The sequence below is a fragment of the Hoplias malabaricus genome, chromosome 16 (genome assembly GCF_029633855.1).
Source record: "Hoplias malabaricus isolate fHopMal1 chromosome 16, fHopMal1.hap1, whole genome shotgun sequence".
NCBI classification, from domain to species: domain Eukaryota; kingdom Metazoa; phylum Chordata; class Actinopteri; order Characiformes; family Erythrinidae; genus Hoplias; species Hoplias malabaricus.
Window position 1 is genome coordinate 7,515,589 of NC_089815.1, and position 19,582 is coordinate 7,535,170.

The 19,582-nt window shown below is 39.6% G+C and overlaps 2 protein-coding genes across 2 annotated transcripts; both read right to left on the reverse strand.

Moving 5' to 3' along the window:
* Positions 1-297: 297 nt before the first annotated feature.
* On the reverse strand, positions 298-9,253 carry btbd10b (BTB (POZ) domain containing 10b). The gene is made up of 8 exons (XM_066647528.1): positions 9,105-9,253; positions 5,632-5,825; positions 5,017-5,308; positions 4,666-4,768; positions 3,596-3,716; positions 3,161-3,358; positions 2,646-2,756; positions 298-1,344 (listed from the first exon to the last, which is right to left on the reverse strand). Exons 2-8 carry the CDS (start codon positions 5,783-5,785, stop codon positions 1,013-1,015), a joined length of 1,311 nt encoding a protein of 436 aa, XP_066503625.1. The 5' UTR covers positions 5,786-5,825; positions 9,105-9,253; the 3' UTR covers positions 298-1,012.
* Positions 9,254-10,266: 1,013 nt separating this feature from the next.
* On the reverse strand, positions 10,267-18,893 carry pth1b (parathyroid hormone 1b). The gene is made up of 4 exons (XM_066648021.1): positions 18,863-18,893; positions 17,065-17,156; positions 11,369-11,490; positions 10,267-11,247 (listed from the first exon to the last, which is right to left on the reverse strand). Exons 1-4 carry the CDS (start codon positions 18,891-18,893, stop codon positions 11,046-11,048), a joined length of 447 nt encoding a protein of 148 aa, XP_066504118.1. The 3' UTR covers positions 10,267-11,045.
* Between the last annotated feature and the right edge of the window lie 689 nt (positions 18,894-19,582).

Sequence of the window (19,582 nt, forward strand, 5' to 3'; positions counted from 1 at the left end):
TTTTGTAAATGTTGACTTCCATAAAATTAGGCCAGTAAAATTCTGGTTTCAAGATATACCTTAACCATAAGGTCACTATATCTAATGCCAAACATCTGATAGACGGGCATCACGCCTCTCAAACATTAGGCTGCGTTGTGGGCTTCATAAGCAAGGCATTTGTGAATAAACTACAGGTCCAACATTAGTACCTGACCACACCAGTAGTCTTGTGGTTGAAGGCCAGTACAATGTTGTACAAACGCTGACTGAGGAGCCACCTTTGGGCTTTATACCTTTCACGTTCTAAGTACATTACGCCACCCCAGCTTGTGTTTTATAACTTTATTTATACAATGATTCTCAAGCTCTGAACAAAGGGATTCTGAACACATGAATGTATATCTTGCCATGGAAAAAAACAGAAAGTAATACTGCATTCATTCACCAGGCAAGTACTCCTTTGGCCGTGTGCTGCAAAAGGAGCTTTGAGGGGAATTCTCAAACCGGGATTATGGGAGAGCTTTCCAAAAATTGAACAAAAATAATATATAGAAGTAAAATAACTATATTATAATAACACAGTGGCACCACCAAGAATATATCCCCAACTTATCGAATAAGATAAAATCTGATAACAATAAATCATAGCGATAGTAATATAATGAAAATGGAAAAAGAACAATAGATTAATAATTAATAATACAAGGCCCAATTACAAAACAAGTGAGGTTGGTATTTTCATTGCAAACAGATAAAAAATAAATTTCCTTTGGTCAAGTAAAAAAACAACAACAAAACAAAACAAAAAAAAGGAGAGCACTGCCCATGCCAATATCCCGAGTCCCTCAAAGGTATGTTTTAAACTTAGTTTTTTCTGTTTATTTTCTTTCTTTCTGTCGTACAGTAGACTATTGAGGCTCTAAGGCTGCGAAGGAGGTGCAGAAGGCAATCTGGTTATGGTGTCACTCTCGCTCCATGCTGCAGCATGCTGTGGAGGGGGAGCAGGGAGGAGAGAGGAAACAGTCTGCTCTCAAAGCGCAGGTGAGGCAGCGTCGGGGTCAGGCTCGTTGTTGTAGTTGTTGCTGTAGTGGTGGCCTGGTGGAGGGTGATTCGGAAGAATGTCCAGTTCGTCCACCTGAGGCCCGGGGTGCATGACCACCAGCTGGTCCTGCGGAATGTCTGCCGCCGCTGCTGCGAGATTGGTGATGGACTTACTCTTGACACATTGGAAGTCCACGTGTCTGCTCTTTCCCTCCTCCTTCTCCCAGGACATTCGGATGAAGGGTCTCTGGACGTAGTTGTAGATGACCTCTGGCCTGCCACCTGGGCGTTTCTTCACTTTCTCTTTGTATGTAGGATAACCTACAAAACAGATCATTGTGTTGAAAGACGGGGGTGGGGGGGTTGTCCTACTCACCTAGAGATAGACCAGCTACACTATTGCACTCCTTGCCTCAGATGACTAAGACAACATTAACTAATATTTAGTTGTTACTGGTGCTGATATTTAAAGAGAATAACTGCTCACACAGACCTCTTCATCTGTAATGAAGCCTGTAGAAATCATTAAAAAGTATGGCAGGTGTTTAACTTCGTATTTTTGTAAAGTGATGTATGCTTTTAAGTATTCTGTTAGTCACACAGGATCTCACACATGACCTCTATAACTACAAGCCAACACATGCACTTTTACAGGTCATAGTTTGCAGAACATTTGAGGTGAAATGACCTTCTTTTCAAAAGACATCAGGTTTCAGTTGACACAGGAAATTTAAATCAAGCTTAGTCAGTTATTATTGACAGTTCTTTAGTATTTATTCAGTATTATAATGCATGCAATGCTATTAAAACTGGCATATACATTTTTTTATTTAATTTATATTTATGACAGAGTTTACAGGGTTTTTTGTGACAATATATAATTCAATAAATAAATAAACAAATGATTAAAAATGGAAGTAAAAACTTAAGTAATTATGTGATTTATCTAGCGAATCAATCGGACTGGATCAAAGTTGGAGGAAACCGGAGCACCCGGAAAAAACCCACACCGACACAGAGAGAACACACCAAACTCCCCACAGACCACAGCCCCTGGATGGTGCAGCTGTGTGACAGCGACACTACCAGCTGCGCCACATTCCGCTCTAAATTCAAATGCTGCTACTATAACTAAAGCCAGTTACTGCAAGAGTACTGAGAAGTTGTTGGTTGTTTGCTGGTACAGGGTGTAAAGGCCTGTAATATACTGCACTTTGACTTTCATTTATTATCTGTAAGCACTTATCCAGTTTAGGGTCGTGGTGGGTCCAGAGCCTACCTGGAATCATTGGGCGCAAGGCAGGAATACACCCTGGAGGGGGCGCCAGTCCTTCACAGGGCAACACACATTCACTCACACCTACGGACACTTTGGAGTTGCCTATCTATCTACCAACGTGTGTTTTTGGACTGTGGGAGGAAACCGGAGCACCCAGAGGAAACCCACGCAGACACAGGGAGAACACTAGCACTGACTTAAGTGACTGAAATAGGCAACTGTCTTTAATAAATTTAAATGTGTTTGACACAATGGAAGTTGGACATGTTCGACTATAATATTGACTAATTTCTGACACCTTAATAGCTGCTAAAATAATAGGAGAGACAAAAGAAGAACTTACCTTCAATGCCTAGTCTGATCTTCTTCAGTCCTCGTTCTTTCAAAACTGATTTGGCAACATCTCGGTTTTCAATGTACTTGAAGAAACGGTAGAGTTTTGTACTGTATATTACTGGAAAACAAGATTGAGCAACATGTATTCAAGAGTCATGTTATCTCCACGAGGACAAAGATCAAACACAGCTTTTATAAACAGGTAAATAAATATTAAAAAAGAAGATATAGCCCCTATTAAAGTCAGGTGGTTTCATGTTTATGTTGTTTATACTGGAACATACTAGATCGTTACAGGAAGGCATCTTCTAAGCTGCAGTGAATGTGTATGACTGAGTGTGGCTAGGGCTCTATAATATGTTCAATAAACTAACACTGTGTAAAACACACAAATGACTCTGCTGACAAAATACTATCAAATACAATGAAAAGGATCTTTAAAAGACCTCTGGGCAAAACAAACATCTCTTAAAACTCACATTTAAACATCTTAAAGTTACATGAGTTTGTAGGGGCACTCACTTTGTGAATACTCTTCGCCCATTTGGGGAGGGTACTCCTCGTCCCAGTCCACCACATCATCGTCGGTGAGCACAACAATGTGGCACTCCCTCTCTCCACTCTGCGCACTGGCCACCATCAGAGGCAGCACCATCTCCTCCAGGTAGAACTCAAACTGCCGCCGCGCACCATCATTCGACAGCTCGTGCATCAGGGCACCTGTGGAAAAGGCCAGAAAAATCAGCAGAGACCGTTATGCGTACAGCTGAAAGCTTGCACGTCCCTTTCCTCGTTGTAAAACAAATGACTAAAGCCTACTGCATTATACTGTAGTTACTGGACCAGTAACTCTAAGATCCCACAGCACTTTTCATCCGATATGCATCATTAGAGCAAATCCCACTAAATTCTAAGCCTATTTGTGAATTCTGAGAATGACGCAGAGAATATACTCACTTAGGTCCCTGCACTTGATAGTGCTGTAGTCGAAGGAGATGCACAGATAGTCACATGCTTCTCTCAGCTCAGGAATGGAGATTCCATCAGGGCAGCGGATTATCCCAGATTTATAGTAATCCTGCCAGTTAGAGAGAGAGCAAACACAAAGGCAGCCATTACAGAGGCTGCACCATTCAAAGACATCAGTCCCTAAAAGCAAAATGGCACAGATGCCAAGGCTCTCAAAGTGCTGATGCTGGTTTTGAGCCAGTAGACTTGGGTAGATCACTTGTGTATAGATAAAAGCACACAAAGATGAGGTGACCATATAAGAATCCAGTTAAGCCTCCCACACTTGCACATATTACTTTCATCCTCCCTCAATCTGACTGTACGCCAGAAATACTGATTTAAAAACAGAGGTCAACTGGAAAGGCATTTTACCTGATACTCAGTGGTCTCATTACCGATTCCCTCACAAACTTTCACTCGCTCTAGAACAGCCCTGGGCCGCAGAGACATTCTTAAGTGTCCTGAAATCCACCCCTTTACATAACCCTATGTAACAGACACCAGGCCATGATTACAGCGCCAGGTTGGATGGCAGCTTTAGACCTCTAGGGCCCAGAGTACAAGGCTTCAGCATATTGAATCAGGGCTGATGTAAGGGTTTTAGCTCCATCATTAAAAAGCAGATGCTGACAAGTATTATGCAATATTATTCAAAACAATGCAAAGCACAGACTGAACTCACAGCTTTTCAGATTTAAAAATAAATAAAAATACAGTGACAGATTTGACAATGCTCTTATGCAATAACAGACTGAAATTTTCAACGAATATTACTGAATTTCCTTTAGAAGGTGTAATTCAGAGTTGATAAAACAACTGCAGTATATTAGTCTACATTCTACTACAGGCCTTTACACCCTGTACCAGCAAACAACTAACAACTTCTCAGTACTCTTGCTCAATACTTAGAACCTGCATTACAAGATTTCAATGATTCAACCACACCTCATCATAGTCTGTTTTACTGGAAGGATGTTCATATTCACATTAAGCCAATAGCCACCAGGAAAACTTACCAGAATGGCCCTGAACACAGTGGAACTGATGCCCTCTGCCACCTCGTACTCTCCCTTCTCATTGGGGCGCGTGAAATTGTGTTCTCTTCCTGAACCAAACATTCTATAAGACAATAAGTAGGGGCTTAATTTATAGTAAACAAAGTAAAAGACAAGCTTATATTTACACTATAACAATATCTACCACAGTGCTTTTAGGTTTTTATGTCTGATAAACTGAACCACTGACAGAGAAGCCTCAGCTGACAATATACACATGTACAAAACACTCATAATACATAGAAATATGCAGTAATGCCATTTTATTGTCCTTGTGTTAAATTTCATCAGATGCAATAGTTTTCCCCTTACCTGCCCAGCATTGTGTTGGGCTGTGCGGTAAAAATGGAGGGGTCAACTACAAATCGTGTGTTGTCCACAATGAGCGTGACCCTCTCTGAGGTCCGGATGCTGCGGGCTCCCTCCTTGGCATTTTCGTAAACGAAGACCATCTCACCCACGCCCGTGCTCTTGAAAGTGCCCTCTGAGCTGGACAGGCTGCTGTTACGACTGCTGATCACACCACTGCTGCTGCTGCTGGAGCCACTGGGAGAAACTCTTTGAGGCCTGGGGCTGCTGGGTCTTGAAGAACCACCCTCTCGTTCTAAACCAACAGCACATTATATTTAAATTATGATTACAGGAATATCAATAATTTGGTTACAGACCTTTTGAAACAAGACAGAATATTGTTGTTGTTGAGAATGTGTATGTCTGCGGTGTGGATTGTGAAATGTTTCATGATGAATGTAAAACACGCTCAAAGATGACTTGGGAGAAACTTTATCCCTTTATCTGACCATACAATAACTATCAGTGACTAAGCAGTCGATCACAGCTGGTAACGTAACCTTCAATTTCCAAAAAACAGCCAGTTAACTCAAGTTTGACGTGACTCTTGTGGAGCTAGATAAAGGAGGTTCTCACCACTAGTGTGCTGGCGTGTGGGAGAGGTGACATTGCGGATACACGGTGTGAGCTGTCCTTCTCCTCGTTCATGAGAGGAATCTCGTGAACGGTCACTTGACCGCCGACGATCTCGTGAGCGGTCACAGCCTCCGCTGGCACTATGAAGGCTCATCTTCTCCCGGACAGCCTTAACTTCAGACCTTGTCTGGCCTCTGAAGGGAGGGGATTACAATATATATATATAGTTTCAGGTAATATGACAAACATGGCAAGTTAATAAGAAAAATATTATCCAAGCAAGTAAGGTCACACGTATGACATGTCCACCGTGTCTGTTGAATGTACAGTTTGTATTATCACCTTCAGAAAGTAATTAGATGGCATTGCAACATTTAAAGAAAATCCTTGTCTCTCTTGAAGGTTTTCGATTAATCTACAACGACACACAAGGAAGTAGACTCATAGGCAGTACTGTGAATACGTAACTGGATCACAGATCATTAACAAAACAAAACAAAAGCCTGAGAAGAATGAATGAATGAATGAATAACACACAACCACTGAATGAACCTATATTTCAAAAGATGAAGCAGCAGATATTCAGGACAAATAGCTGGCAGATGGGTCTTACTCAAAAGGCTGTTTTTCCGTTGTCTCAAATAGGCCTTCTTTGTACAAATGTCATATGGAAATCCCTGCATTGATGTAAACGTATATCAGTATGAACTGACAATTCAAGCTGCACAAGATTGCCATGTTCCAGGAACACAGAACATTCTAATCTAGTTCATGCTCTTAAACCAGAAGGTAATTTTACTCCAGGCTTAAACTTCATCCATTTTTACAATGGCACGCTTTATACACAGCTGCTACATATTTTTAAAATCACATTAAATGCTTTAATCCCTTATTGAGATCCCAAAAAAGGACAAATTACACTAATTCCACGGTATATCAATCAGCACAAACCTGCCTCGACCACTGCATTATATTTTGTAAATGTCATCTTATCAATATCTCAGATTCAATCCAGATTCATCGCCTCCTAGCTCCTCTCTCAGACTGTTCTGGTCAGCAGTCGCCAGACTATTCTCAATTAGGGCAATACAAACCATAACTCTGTTCTTAGGCCTTAATTGTTAAATTGTAAACATAAATTGTAAAATTAACTTCAGATATAACTTTACATTTTAAAAATTTGGTCAAAGACATAAACCATGATAAGAACAGGTTGAAACCATTTTTTGTAACACATGGAAATTTTGATTTAACTGCCCTGGCTCCAGCATGAGTCAAAGGTGGCAGAGGTAAACAGTAACATTCAACAGCAGAACAAAAGGTTAAACATAACACACATTCTCGGCCTCCGTGTTAAATATTCTAGCAACATCACAGCCCCTTCAATTTCCTGATACACTATAAACAGCCCTACTTTGGCCATTGAAAACCAGGAAATTCCACAGATAGTTTTCCATCTAGACCACCCTGCAAAAAATAGACAAAAATGAAGAGAAAAGCCCACCCCTTGTCCACAGTGTACATGGCAAAACAAATGCAGAGCAGTGAATAAAGACGATCAAATGAGAAACTACTGGTGTTTTTTTTTCTTTTTAGCTGAAATCTGAAAAGTGTGATAAAAAAAAAAGCTGCAGTGTGATAACACAGCCCACAACAAAGGGGCTGTTAGAGTTTACAACTCAAAAAACAATGTTTTTGACAGGAAATGTAATAATTCAAACACTGGATAATGCAGCATGCACACAACTGCAAATAGTGACTTCTGGGTTATGGGCAGGAAGAGGCAAAACAGTAAAATCTTGTTCTAACTGCAATTAATATATCTGAGTGAATGTAGTTTAAAAACAATCACATCCTTTAAAGTGACCTTTGAATCCAGGATGTTGAGTTAATAAACATAAGATTTCAAAGCATGAACACAGTTCATTATTCAGCAGAGAACAAAGCAGAAAAACATTGGTCTTTAAAACAATTCGGTCATTTACTCTATAAATGAAACAATCAAGACAAATTAAAGCACAGTCCCTTCCTGTAGGTCATGTGACAGTGGACGTGATGTCAACACACACTCCAAACACACCCAACTGGATTATTCTGGTGTCCTTTTTGCTCTGTTTAGTCAGGTTTCAAATGTTATGAAATAAATGTTAAGTCCCCCCATTGTGGAGCAATCATTAAGGTTCTAGCAGAATCATCGCCATCAGCAATAAATATTAAGTAGGTAGACAGACAGGCAGATAAATAGACAGACAGATAAATAGATAGAATGACACATTTAGACAAGGCCAGAGCCAGTGTTGACCATGTAAGCTAAAGCTTCAAGAACTCCAGAAAATAATGAGACATGTCTCACATAAGTGTGCCACAAGTTCAGTTGATAATACCCAGTTAAATAATGTCTCCCTAAACAACAAAACCTTAAAAACTGTAAGCACCTTCAGTTAAAGCACACCTGGCATTACTAAGCTGTGAAAATGTAAAGGACCAATTGATATAATGTGTCTTTTCTTTTTGCTCTAATTATAGATCTACTTAGAGTGCTTTAACATGTTTTCAACAAGAACATGAGCATGTAAGAACTGCACATTGTCCCAAGAACGTAACTGTTTTTTTTTGTTACTGTGCTTTTAAGAGTTAATTTTCTCGGATCTGATAGGCTGTTGCACTATGCATCATTCAAAAAGCGGTTTGACTTGTTAGTGCGTGTGCCCGCGCGCGTGTATCTATATACACACATACAACACATTCAGTCTACATCAAATTAGCCCCGTCCATTCACGCTTAATTAATAAGCAACGTATCTATATTACCTGAATATTCATGGGGTTGGGGGTTTGTGACATAAAATAGCCAGCACATTTAAGACATATATAATAGTTTCTTTTCTAAAAACGGGCCTGTATTCACCCGTAGAGTGAAATGTAGGTTCATCTTCTGCGTGTGCACCCAGCACCCACCAAATGTCTTTACTAAATGAAAGGAAAAATATTTTTTCGTGTTACTGGCCTTTTAAAGTCGTGTCTGCTTAGACACGGGCGTTTTTCAGTCAGAGACCTGAAACTAAACGTTATGTTTCCTAATGGTCTACCGACAGAATAGCTGACCCCTTCCAACCTCTTTAGAATTTCTCCAGAACCTCAGCTGAAGTTGAGTCGACGGGCTGCGGACTGGGTGGTTCTAGTCACTGGGCTCGTCAGCGTTACCGTGGCCATTAGCAGGTTAGCATCGCAAACACAGATTTGAACGACACCTAAGTTGGTTTCTTATCCCCCCACTATTTACTACTTTGTTCTGTTCTACTTTAAAGCGGTTACAATTTGGCGACCTATAGAAAGCCGAATAAGCGACTGAATACGAAACGGGAATTAAAATGGTACATTCAGCCTCAGGTCTAAAAGGAATTCGACTGAAGAAGGAAAGCGGACAGCTCAAAATCACAGTGCGAAAACAACGAATACATCGCCGTTTCTTACCTCTACGCGGTCATAAGCCCTGTGATCTGAATGGGTGCTGTTCCGACGGACAGAAATTAAGCGAAATTCCAGAGATGCCTCGGCATTTTCCAAAAAACGAACTCGGTCCTGCGCTCAAAGCCGCTGCTGACACAACTCAGCACGGAGAATAACAGAGGGAAATCTCGCGAGAACCTAAATAAGAGAAACAGTGGCTAACTGAACAGTCTCGCGAGAAAAGATAACGTATAATTCAGTGAATGATGGGCATTTCGGTTAATTCCAGCGAGTCACACCAGTTGAGTCAGTAAAATCGGCTCCCCAACAAGAGTCGGTTCGTTGGAATCATAATAAGCTCTGCATTCAGTAGCAAAGCCAGGTGTGTATTTTATAGTTCCCTCAGGCCAGTTATATCACGGTTAGTTACATATTTACATCATTACTATTTTAGATGTGGATTCTAAACAAAATTTGTCTAATGCATTAAAAGTGGTTTATATAACTTCACCTTCATTCAGTCGCGGATCTATGAATTATGCAGTTATTTCCCGCCTCTGTTTATCCCTACACTGCTTGCCTGATGTAAGGACCCACCCTGCTTTTTCACAGAATTAGATATACATGTTGGTTTATGATTTAAGAAACCTTCCTGTCTAAATTTGCATGTTCGAGACTGTGTGGAACACTTGTTCAAATATTAAATAACATTAGGCAACACAGTTGAGAATCAAATATCTAAAAATGCAAGGTTTGGCACTTAATCTTAAGTCAGACATTACTGGGTGTATTTCTAGCATGTGTACAGGATTTTATATTTTTTAAAGAGTCGACTCCCAAAGTTCACCTAAAAGGTCCGATTCGTTCGCAAGTGACATATTACTACTAGCTTGCCTCTTAGGGAATCTGTTGTTTCTCACTGGTACAATTTTTTCTTTATTTAATAACCAGTAAACGTCATGGCTGTTGCTGGGTTTTACTAATCCATTTATCTTAAGCCAAAAGCGAGGACTCTCTCATATTTCTCCTCTTCCTGTATGCTTGACTGATTGAGAAATCCTGCTGACTCACTCACTCACTCACCACATAATCTCTCATGTAAATAACCAGAACATATTCAGTTTCTTGAATTGTTCAAATAATAAAAAAGAATAAATAGATAAAACAACATTTTTTACAATTATTTTCCCACTTAGAGTAGGTTACAACAATAATGTTAAACAGATTGAGAATGAAAGCATTTAAAGACACCCACGTCAATAAAACCCCATTAAACTCATCCCTGTTCATTGAAATTACATATTTTGAAGTTATTTACAAGGCAAAAATCCCCACATTCCTTAGAAGTGACTTAAACTTAACTCTACAGTATGTAAGAACATTTCTTCACTTACCCCTTTCCTGCAACTCAAAAGCCCAGTACCCTGAGTTGACGGTATTGGTTTCTTAAGTTTATGAGATAGAAACCCTGAGACTGTCTTTAGTGCACTGCAGCTTCAAAATGGAAATGCCCATGACACTGGCTACTTACTTTGTGAGTCATGCATCTTTTAACATATAAAAAATATGTGAGGAACATGTTACAAGGTACAAAATATTAAATAAATAAATATTAAATAAATAAAACTAGATTTTTTTCCTGTAGGTGTCTTTAAATGTGCTCCCATATGAAGATGTAAAGCAGAAGCCTTGTCCTTCACATCTCTCCATTTGTAGCTTTACATATACATGTCTTTCAATAAATATATCAGAAACAGTCAGTGAAATAAATTAACACATAAAATAAATAAAACAACTGCAGATAAGTGCACTTTATCAACAAAGACTTATTGTTAATGCCTACACAGAGACTGTGAGCTACATGTTGCCTCTTTGTGTTGACATTAACCATTTAGAGTGAAAATGCTTTTAAAAAGTTCACTTTTTTATAAGTAAGACCAAACACGAACATGTCCTGGTGTTGGCTCAAGATCCTGATTGGACTTTTCCAGCCGTTAAAATATCTGGAAAAACAGTCCTCATTTTTCCTTTTTGCCCTTTTTGGGACTCATTGATGGAGGGGATCAAGATGGATTTCAGCTTCACCTGCAGCCAGTCCTGTCTTTCTAGCACTTGCTTATGTTCTCCAACATTATGCATCAGCTGGACTTCACTGATTGACCTCTTGCTGTGGGAGGATAAGCGATGGTCAGGCTCACAGTAACATAACCAAAGAATAAAGCAGTTACAAAGAGCTCACCAAACCTCACTAATATGACACAAAGCAATACAGTCTCTTTGTCCCTTACCTGATTGGGAATCCCTCCAAATGTAGCAGACTGCTCAGGCTCCAGAGCAAAACGACTAAAACTCTTCTGTCCATAGCACGTACTGAGAACACTGTGTTAGCTGTAACATTAAGAACATTGCTTAAAACGATAATTCATTAAAAATCTTAGACAAAACTGGTTTTAAAATTAATTCACTTACAAAACTGTGGCTAGTTTGCAGTCGTGATATATGCTCCATACGTTGGTCACCATTCGTTTTTGCATTGGCCACTGCTGTCCCTCTCTTTTTATGCTCGAGTCCCCTCCCCTTGGTCATTGATGAGCAATTCCGATTATTGATGGTGATGTCACCCCTTGCTTTGATGGGGACAGGCATGTATATGACGACACCTCTACTGACCTCCTACCCCACCACTTCTGTTTTCAACACCTCTTCCAAGACCTCTTACTGGTGAACTTATGTCATATATGGACAGCTATGATGTTTGCCAAAGTAAATGCATGCGCTTTTATGCACTAGCCTCTGTAAATTCAAAAAAGATTTATTTACAATGTGAAAGATAGTTGGGGGCACAAGATGGAAAGGAGGCCACATTTAGGAGAAGCTGATAAGTCAGAGAAGATGCAAAGCACAATTAGAAGCTTCCCACAACAGTGATTGCCAACAGCGTGTGGTCAGGACTATGCTTTTCTGTAAAAATATATTTCTCCCCTGTTGGTTTTCCCAGACACAACGACAAATTAAAATCCACCAAACATCAAAAACCACACTGGATGAAGCCTTTCTGAGGAAAGCTCCCTCTTGATTTGTTTATGATACCATAAGGCACACAATGACAGGTTGGAGAGTTATTACCAATTGTTTAATACCATTCCCATACTTGATATTTGATATTACTGCAGTTATCCAGGTCAAACCAAGAGAGAGAAAAAAACACACAGTCTCTGTACTCTTTGCTCAACACCACAAAGCAAAACAAGGCCTACCTGATGCTTTCATGATCTATGATGATCTATGAGAAGTGGACAACCTTGTCATACTCTCATGGGGCACATTGGGTAACCATGAGAGAAGTTTTCTAAATGTGGCAGAGGAATGACTATGTCATGACACAAGTAGTAAGTCCCAGAAAGAATTCAAAATGATGTGCGGAGCAACAAATCTCTCCTGTAGTAATGAAAGTCTTCTATATTGGGTTGGGAGGCCATGGCGTGGCTCTCTAGTTTCACAATAGTGCATATTCCCTTTCTACCCATTAACTTTTGTCAGGTATCTCCTAAATCAGCAAGTTAAAGCTAGCATATTGAAGTTGAGAGGACTCCACCCGAGACCACATGCCATGGCGCATAGACCTGAAGTGTTCAGACAATGCTCAGGATCTCTTTCAAAGGGCAAAGGTTGATTTGTGTGATGTGTGTCATGTAGAATTGTGGTAGGTCGTTATGGAGTCACTGGATGCCTTGTGTCCAGTAATAATAGCAGCTTATTTCATGTGTGGTCAGCATGACGTTATGGCTGGGGTCTTCATTGCATTTCTTTATGTATGGCCAGGTTTAGGCCCAGGCCTGAATAATAGATCAGTACACTCCTAAAAACAAAGCCCACTTTTATTTTATTTTATTTTCATTCTGTCTACATGGCCATTACTTACAGGATACTATTTTTTGGGAGATATCAGAGGACACCGCTTATATCATAATCCGCTTGCATAAGAAAGGCCAAAGTCAGATGGAAATAAGAAGGGGGAAAAAAAGTTTCCGAAAATAGCACTCCTAACAACTATGTAAGAGCTGGTAGCCAGAACCAACCTGTCCCTGTCAGATAAACAGCACTTAAAATGTTGATCTTTGAAGGTACAATATTCTCAAAATCATTTTTTACCTTTGTGCTTCAAAAGAAATAGATGAAAAATAAAATGTACAAATCAGACAAAGAAGCTGCTGGTATTCTCACAGCGGTGGACTGACTGCTCCGGAGCCCTGACTTTGACATCAATTTATGTGTCTGGGTGAGTTTGGGAGCAGAAAACGCAACCAACTGGGCGCGTGATAACACTGAAGAAATGTGCTTAACTTCTATTATATCTTTAATTTCCTGACTTTGAAAAGTCAATTGTCGGCCGAGTTGAGAGAGGAGTTTCAGGAGATTAAAATGTGATAGAGTTGCATTTATCCTTGAGACATTTTCAGTGAGTCTAAACACAACATTGACCACACATTGAGCTCAACAGCTTTGGCATGGAATTCAAATTTCTCATGTAAACAGCTCTGTCCTCGCACCCATAGCTGTCCTTGCAATTGAGATTCATTCTGCATCGCGGTCTGCAGCACACGTGGGGTCTACCCGACCAAGTTGTTCTCATTAGCTCATGCGAGTACAATGCTTGTCATCCCACTAATGGTATGTCGCTGCAGCAGTGTGCACAGGAACTTGGCAGGGATTAAGGTGAAGAATTGCTTACAAACCATTAACTGGGGGTCACCCCCACGCTGCTATGACAGCTACGCCACAGGAAAATCACAAATATTTTCCTCTAAATTTGGAACAATGAGCTGGATATATAGAAAATATATCTATATTTAACCTTTTTAGTAAGAGTTGGGCATGGTATGTTCTTTTAATATCAGCAGGAATGCACTATTTTTATCAGCAGGAATTCGAAAAGCTCATGTGAGAAACAGCCTCCCACACATTTTAGTGATTCTTTGCAGCAGATTAATAATGCATGGGCTGTGATAAAATAGATTACACTGGATCATATTAAGGCCTGAGTGTATGGGCATATGCTGCGTGTATACCTACAGTTAATTCAGTACAAGTACATATTTTACAAATCTAAACTACAGATGCTTTCATTTTTATTTGGATCAGAATTCATAAACCATCACTGGGCACAAGGAGGGAACACACTCTGGATGAGGTGCCAGTCCTCCGCAGGGCCAGACACAATCACACATTCACTCACACACTCATACCTAGGGCCAATTTTGAGTAGCCAATACCCCTACCAACGTGTATTTTTGGACTATGGGAGGAAACGAGCACCCGGAGGAAACCCATGGCGAGAGAACCTGCAGAGAACATCAGCAATTTCTTAATTCAATTCACAAATTTTCTTTTCTCAGTAACAGTTCCTTAACAAATTCACATCCTATAAGAAGCAGAGTTGAGTTGTGTTTTCACTGTGGGAATATGGACAGAAACACCTGTGGGGTTTTTCAGAGCTGAGGTAAGTTGAATATGGGGCTGGGCAATTAATTGACAATGGATTGACATTCAGAACTTCTAATCAACATTGAGTAATCGACATCAGCACCTAACTGACTTCTCTTTTAATTCTGTATATTCATTCATTCACTCATTCATTGTCTGTAACCACTTATCCAGTTCAGGGTCGCGGTGGGTCCGGAGCCTACCCGGAATCTTTCGGCGCAAGGCAGGAACACACCCTGGAGGGGGCGCCAGCTCTTCACAGGATTCTGTATATTCTTTTGTTGTTAATTCTGTTAACATGCCCCCAACTGTGTGGTCATGTACTGTTCCCTTAAAACCACTCTATGGCACATGTAGTGCTGTGATTCTGCCCAATTCACAGAAATCTGCAACATGGATGCAACATAAAGGAGAACCTAAACACAGAGCCCAAAAGAGCAGCTTGTACAAAAGAAAACATGTCTGTCATTTGGACACTTTTTGACTTTAGTGGTGACGACACTGAACATGAAGAAGGCAACTGTGAACACAGTTTTCTTGAAAGCATTGGTGGAAATACAGTCTAATACATTTGTAAGAAGCATATTTGTTGTTCTCTTTTATAAGTTTACTACTCTAAGTGTCTTGAAAAGCACTATATAATTATAATGTTGTCTTATTATTAAATGTAATGTCAGCTAGAATTATTGCATAAACTGTAAAGTAGTCAATTGTTCCCTTGTTTTCATAGCAGATTTTGAAATAATTAATGCTAGTAATTATGGAGGGCACTATATAAGTGATATTTCAAATGATAGCCATTGCAGAATTTACTCTATTTTGTTATGAACCGTACTCTTAATACACAGAGAGAGAATTACAAAAGTGATTTTGTTTTCTTTGGCCAATCACACAGTAACTCAACTCCAAATGAATATGCATAGAAGATGTAAATGTAAAGACATATGAAATATGTCTGTGTTTATGTTGTACTGGCCTATAAACACCCACAAGTGGAGCACCTGCCAACCCAGTACAACAACTTGGTGCAGTTGCCTTGGATGCCCTCCCTGACGCACCCCTCTCATTTCACCTGAGCTTAGGACTGGCACCAGGAATGCAGAGCACAATTTTAGTTTAATACAAGCTTCATGGGACAGAGGATGCAAGTAATCCACTGGTCAGTCCAAAAATATATAAAATAAATATAAAAATAAAATAAATAGCTGAGCTTCAACTGAGGCATATCAAAATGCACTAATATTTGCATTGACTGTTAAAGGCTGTAGAGCTGTAGTGTGTCGATTTAGACACAGCCAGAAACATTAGTGTTATTAATGCATCCGCAAGAGGGCAGCAGAGTGATATATTTTTAGTGATTTATCTCAATTAAAAATGGCATCTCTCTCTCTCTCTCTCTCTCTCTCTCTCTCTCCACATTTTACCACTTTCCATTTTACCAGCTCCACTGACTATATAGGTAAACTTTGCAGTTCTACAATTACAGAATGTATTCCATCTTTTCCTCTGTATACTTTTCTACTCCACTTTCACCCTATTCTTCAATAACCATGAACCAGAACCACCACAGAGCAGGTGGTGGATTATTCACTCAGTGACAGTGAAGTGATGGTTTTGTGTTAGTGTGTGTTGTGTTGGTGGATAACCACTGCTGTTAAACACTGCTAACTCACTGGCCACGCTAAGTAACACATCACTGTCACTGCAGTGTTGACAATGATCCATCACTCAAATAATACTTGTTCTTTTGTGTAAGAGGGCTAACAAAATATGCTTAGCAGCAGATGGTCTGTAATTGTAGAACTACTTGCTATTTAATTGGACAATAATTAAGGGTTGTTCTAGACCTCAAAGAGTAACTAAATGCTAACTTCCATCTCTGTAGCACCCATTAGCTGCAATTCTGCTAGAAGCAGAAGCAAATCTGCTAGAAGCAAATGAAGCAGGTCTGCACCCCTCTACAGTACTTCTTCAACAGCGCTGAAACTTAAGAGGTGTAGTTACCCTTTACGTTTGCCATGATAAGTGCAAAGGGTACTCGGGAATTATTTACAGCGCCATCCAATAACTTTAGGATAAGCCGAAGTGGCATTTGTGATCCAGCACTAATTATGAAACATCAATACCTGACCTCGCTAATGTTCACCTGGCGGACTGCCATCAAATCCTTATTGTAATGTTCCAGCATTGAGTCTAAAGCCTTCCCAGAGGTATAAAGGTTATTACAGCATGATAAATGAAATGGACTCCCTATTCATGCCTTTCCTTTTAGAATCAATTTTAGACAGACTGTGTTGACCATAGTGTGTGTGTGAGCATGTGTTTGTGTATTTTTACGTGTGAAAAGAAAGGAGTTTGTGTTCATCCACTTCAAAAAAATGAAAAAAAAAAAAAAAAATCAGTAGAGATAAACCTCAGGTCAAATGTCCTTCTAAAAGCAGGAGGCTGTCAGACTGTGAATCAGAAAGTTTCTCTCATCTCTCTGGACACCCAGACTGACCTGTTCGGCTCCACACGGCTGGACTCCAAACATGTGCTGGGTGTCAAACATGCCCAGGGCTGCACAACGGAGGCCTGACATTCTGTCTACTCCTGCACAAAGAAAAAAAACACCTTAAAATACACTTCTAAAAAATTGAATGGAAAAAAATATTTTGTCATGTTTTTTTAAGAACATACTGACGCAGGCAGCAGGCTTCCAATCTGTGAAGATTTAATGACTGACTGAGACCTATTCTCCAGGCTAACGCTAGAGGTGGGGCATGACAATGGATAAAAACAAAGAGAGGAAACGGGCACAAACACAAGCAAAAGATCACAACTAAATATAGCACAATTAATCCAAACAGCCATTAACAGCTGCTAACACCAACTGCTCTCTCCATCTGTGAAAACACCTTAAAGCTAATCATAGTAGTATACACTCAGTGATATCCCTGGATTATTAACACCTTGTGTCTACACTCACTTTATTACACCATTTTATCATACAGGAGCATTTTGTAGTTCTACAATTACAGTATGTAGTCCACCTGTTCCTCTGCATACATTCTTATCCCTATTTAACCCTGTTCTTCAATGGTCAGGCCCCACAGAGCAGCTACGATTTGGGTGGTGGATCATACTCAGCCCTGCAGTGACACTGACATGGTGGTGGTGTGTTAGTGTTTGTTGTGTTGATAGTAGTGGATCAGACACAGCAGTGCTGCTAGAGTTTTTTAAAGGCCTCAGTGTCACTGAGAAAATTCCTAAATATTCTATTCTAAAACTAAATAATATATCCAGCCACCAGTGTCCTCTGTCTACCGATGAAGTACTACATCAACACAAACTGTGCAGCAGCAGCTGAGCAACTGTTTCTGACTTCACATTTACAAGGTGGAGAAGCCAAGGGGGTGTGTCTAACAGCGGACAACTCCAGCATCACTAAATTCTTTGCATTCTGGAAACTATTCTGGAAAGACAATTTGTATATTGTCACTGTCCAACGAAAAACATATATCTCCATTTTTTATGGATTTTTAGTTTATGGCATCATCTAATACAGCAGCTCTGCTTCACATTCTGTGAAAAATAGAATGATGAATGGACCAATAGAAATGCTCCAAAATGACTTACAATAAAATCTTCTTACACTGACTTCCACTTGAAGTTAAGAAGTTTTTTTCCTTCTCTTGTGAAGTTATAATGTTTGGAGACATGTTTTTAATTCTGCATGTTTAAGATGACTTAACTTTGTTAATTTGTGTCATTTTTGTAATATTCTGCTCTCTATTCTCAGCACACACAACTCCACTGCTGCATTTCCATAAAAAATCTGCATTCCGTGCACCATAATTGAATTATACACAACCGAAGCTACCGAAGCAAGCACTCAGAGCTGCTGTAATGTCAATGCAAAAGAAACACAACTGCCTTGCGTTCTGTTGATTTATGTTCTGTGGCCCTAAGCTTCAAATCCCCTGAGACCTGTATTTAATGTATATTTTTGTATATATAATTCTAGCTGAAGGCAGAAAAGCTTGTTCAATTGGCTCTAAAGAGCTGTATTTTTAATGTGTGTGTGTGTGTGTGTGTTTATGTGTGTACCCTGCTGTCTGAAGTCAGCCTTATTATCTCTCCTCCTTAATTACATCCTGTGTAGAAATCCATTCAGATTTGTGATGATCTTCCTGTTTAATTACAACACAAAAAATAATAAAGCTGTCTGGTAAACAATAGGACCTAGCATCACTTAAAGGGAAAGGGACACTCCAGCCAAAAATGACTAACAAAAAAAAAAAAAAAAAGGTTGTTACCTCTGTAGTAACCTTGGTAACTCACATGCATCTGCATTGGTCTCTGCAGTGAGATGTTTCACTTTAAGAAAAAAAGATAACATTTCTTCTGATGATACATGCTGAAGGTAGCTGAAGCTTAGAAATAAATCTTTTGGAAAATTTGAGTGGGTTTTTTGGGGGTCGACTATATGTATTTATGTATAAATGTATGTATGTAAGTATCAAGCTAAATAGCTAGCTAGCTGTCTCTCTTCATTAAATAATTTATTCAATAAATCCATTTATTTCTTCCAAGCTGACAATTATTCAATTGCTTATTCATTTTTGGAATCTCTTTGTTTCTTCCTGAGCTAGCAATAACCAATGACATAATGACAGCTAGGATTAATGCTAGAAAGCTAAATACAATATACAGTATATCCACATCTTGTAATTACTTAATTTAGCTGCATTCAGTGTGAACACAGATGTTTCATTGTGGACAAACTGCTTGCATAATTTCCATAGAAAAGCATTTGCAATGAAATGGGCCAATCTGAAAAAAGTCTAAAGTAACCATACACAATACCAGATGTCAGCCACTGGGTATAAAACAAACAGTATTGAGCCATGGAACAGTGGAAGTGTTGAGTGCTGGACTGCAAGCCAATGCCTTTTGGACAAACTAAAGTGGCATCACTAGTACCAGTACCAGCACCTCACTAATGTTTATGTGGGTAAATGCCATCAAATAACTAA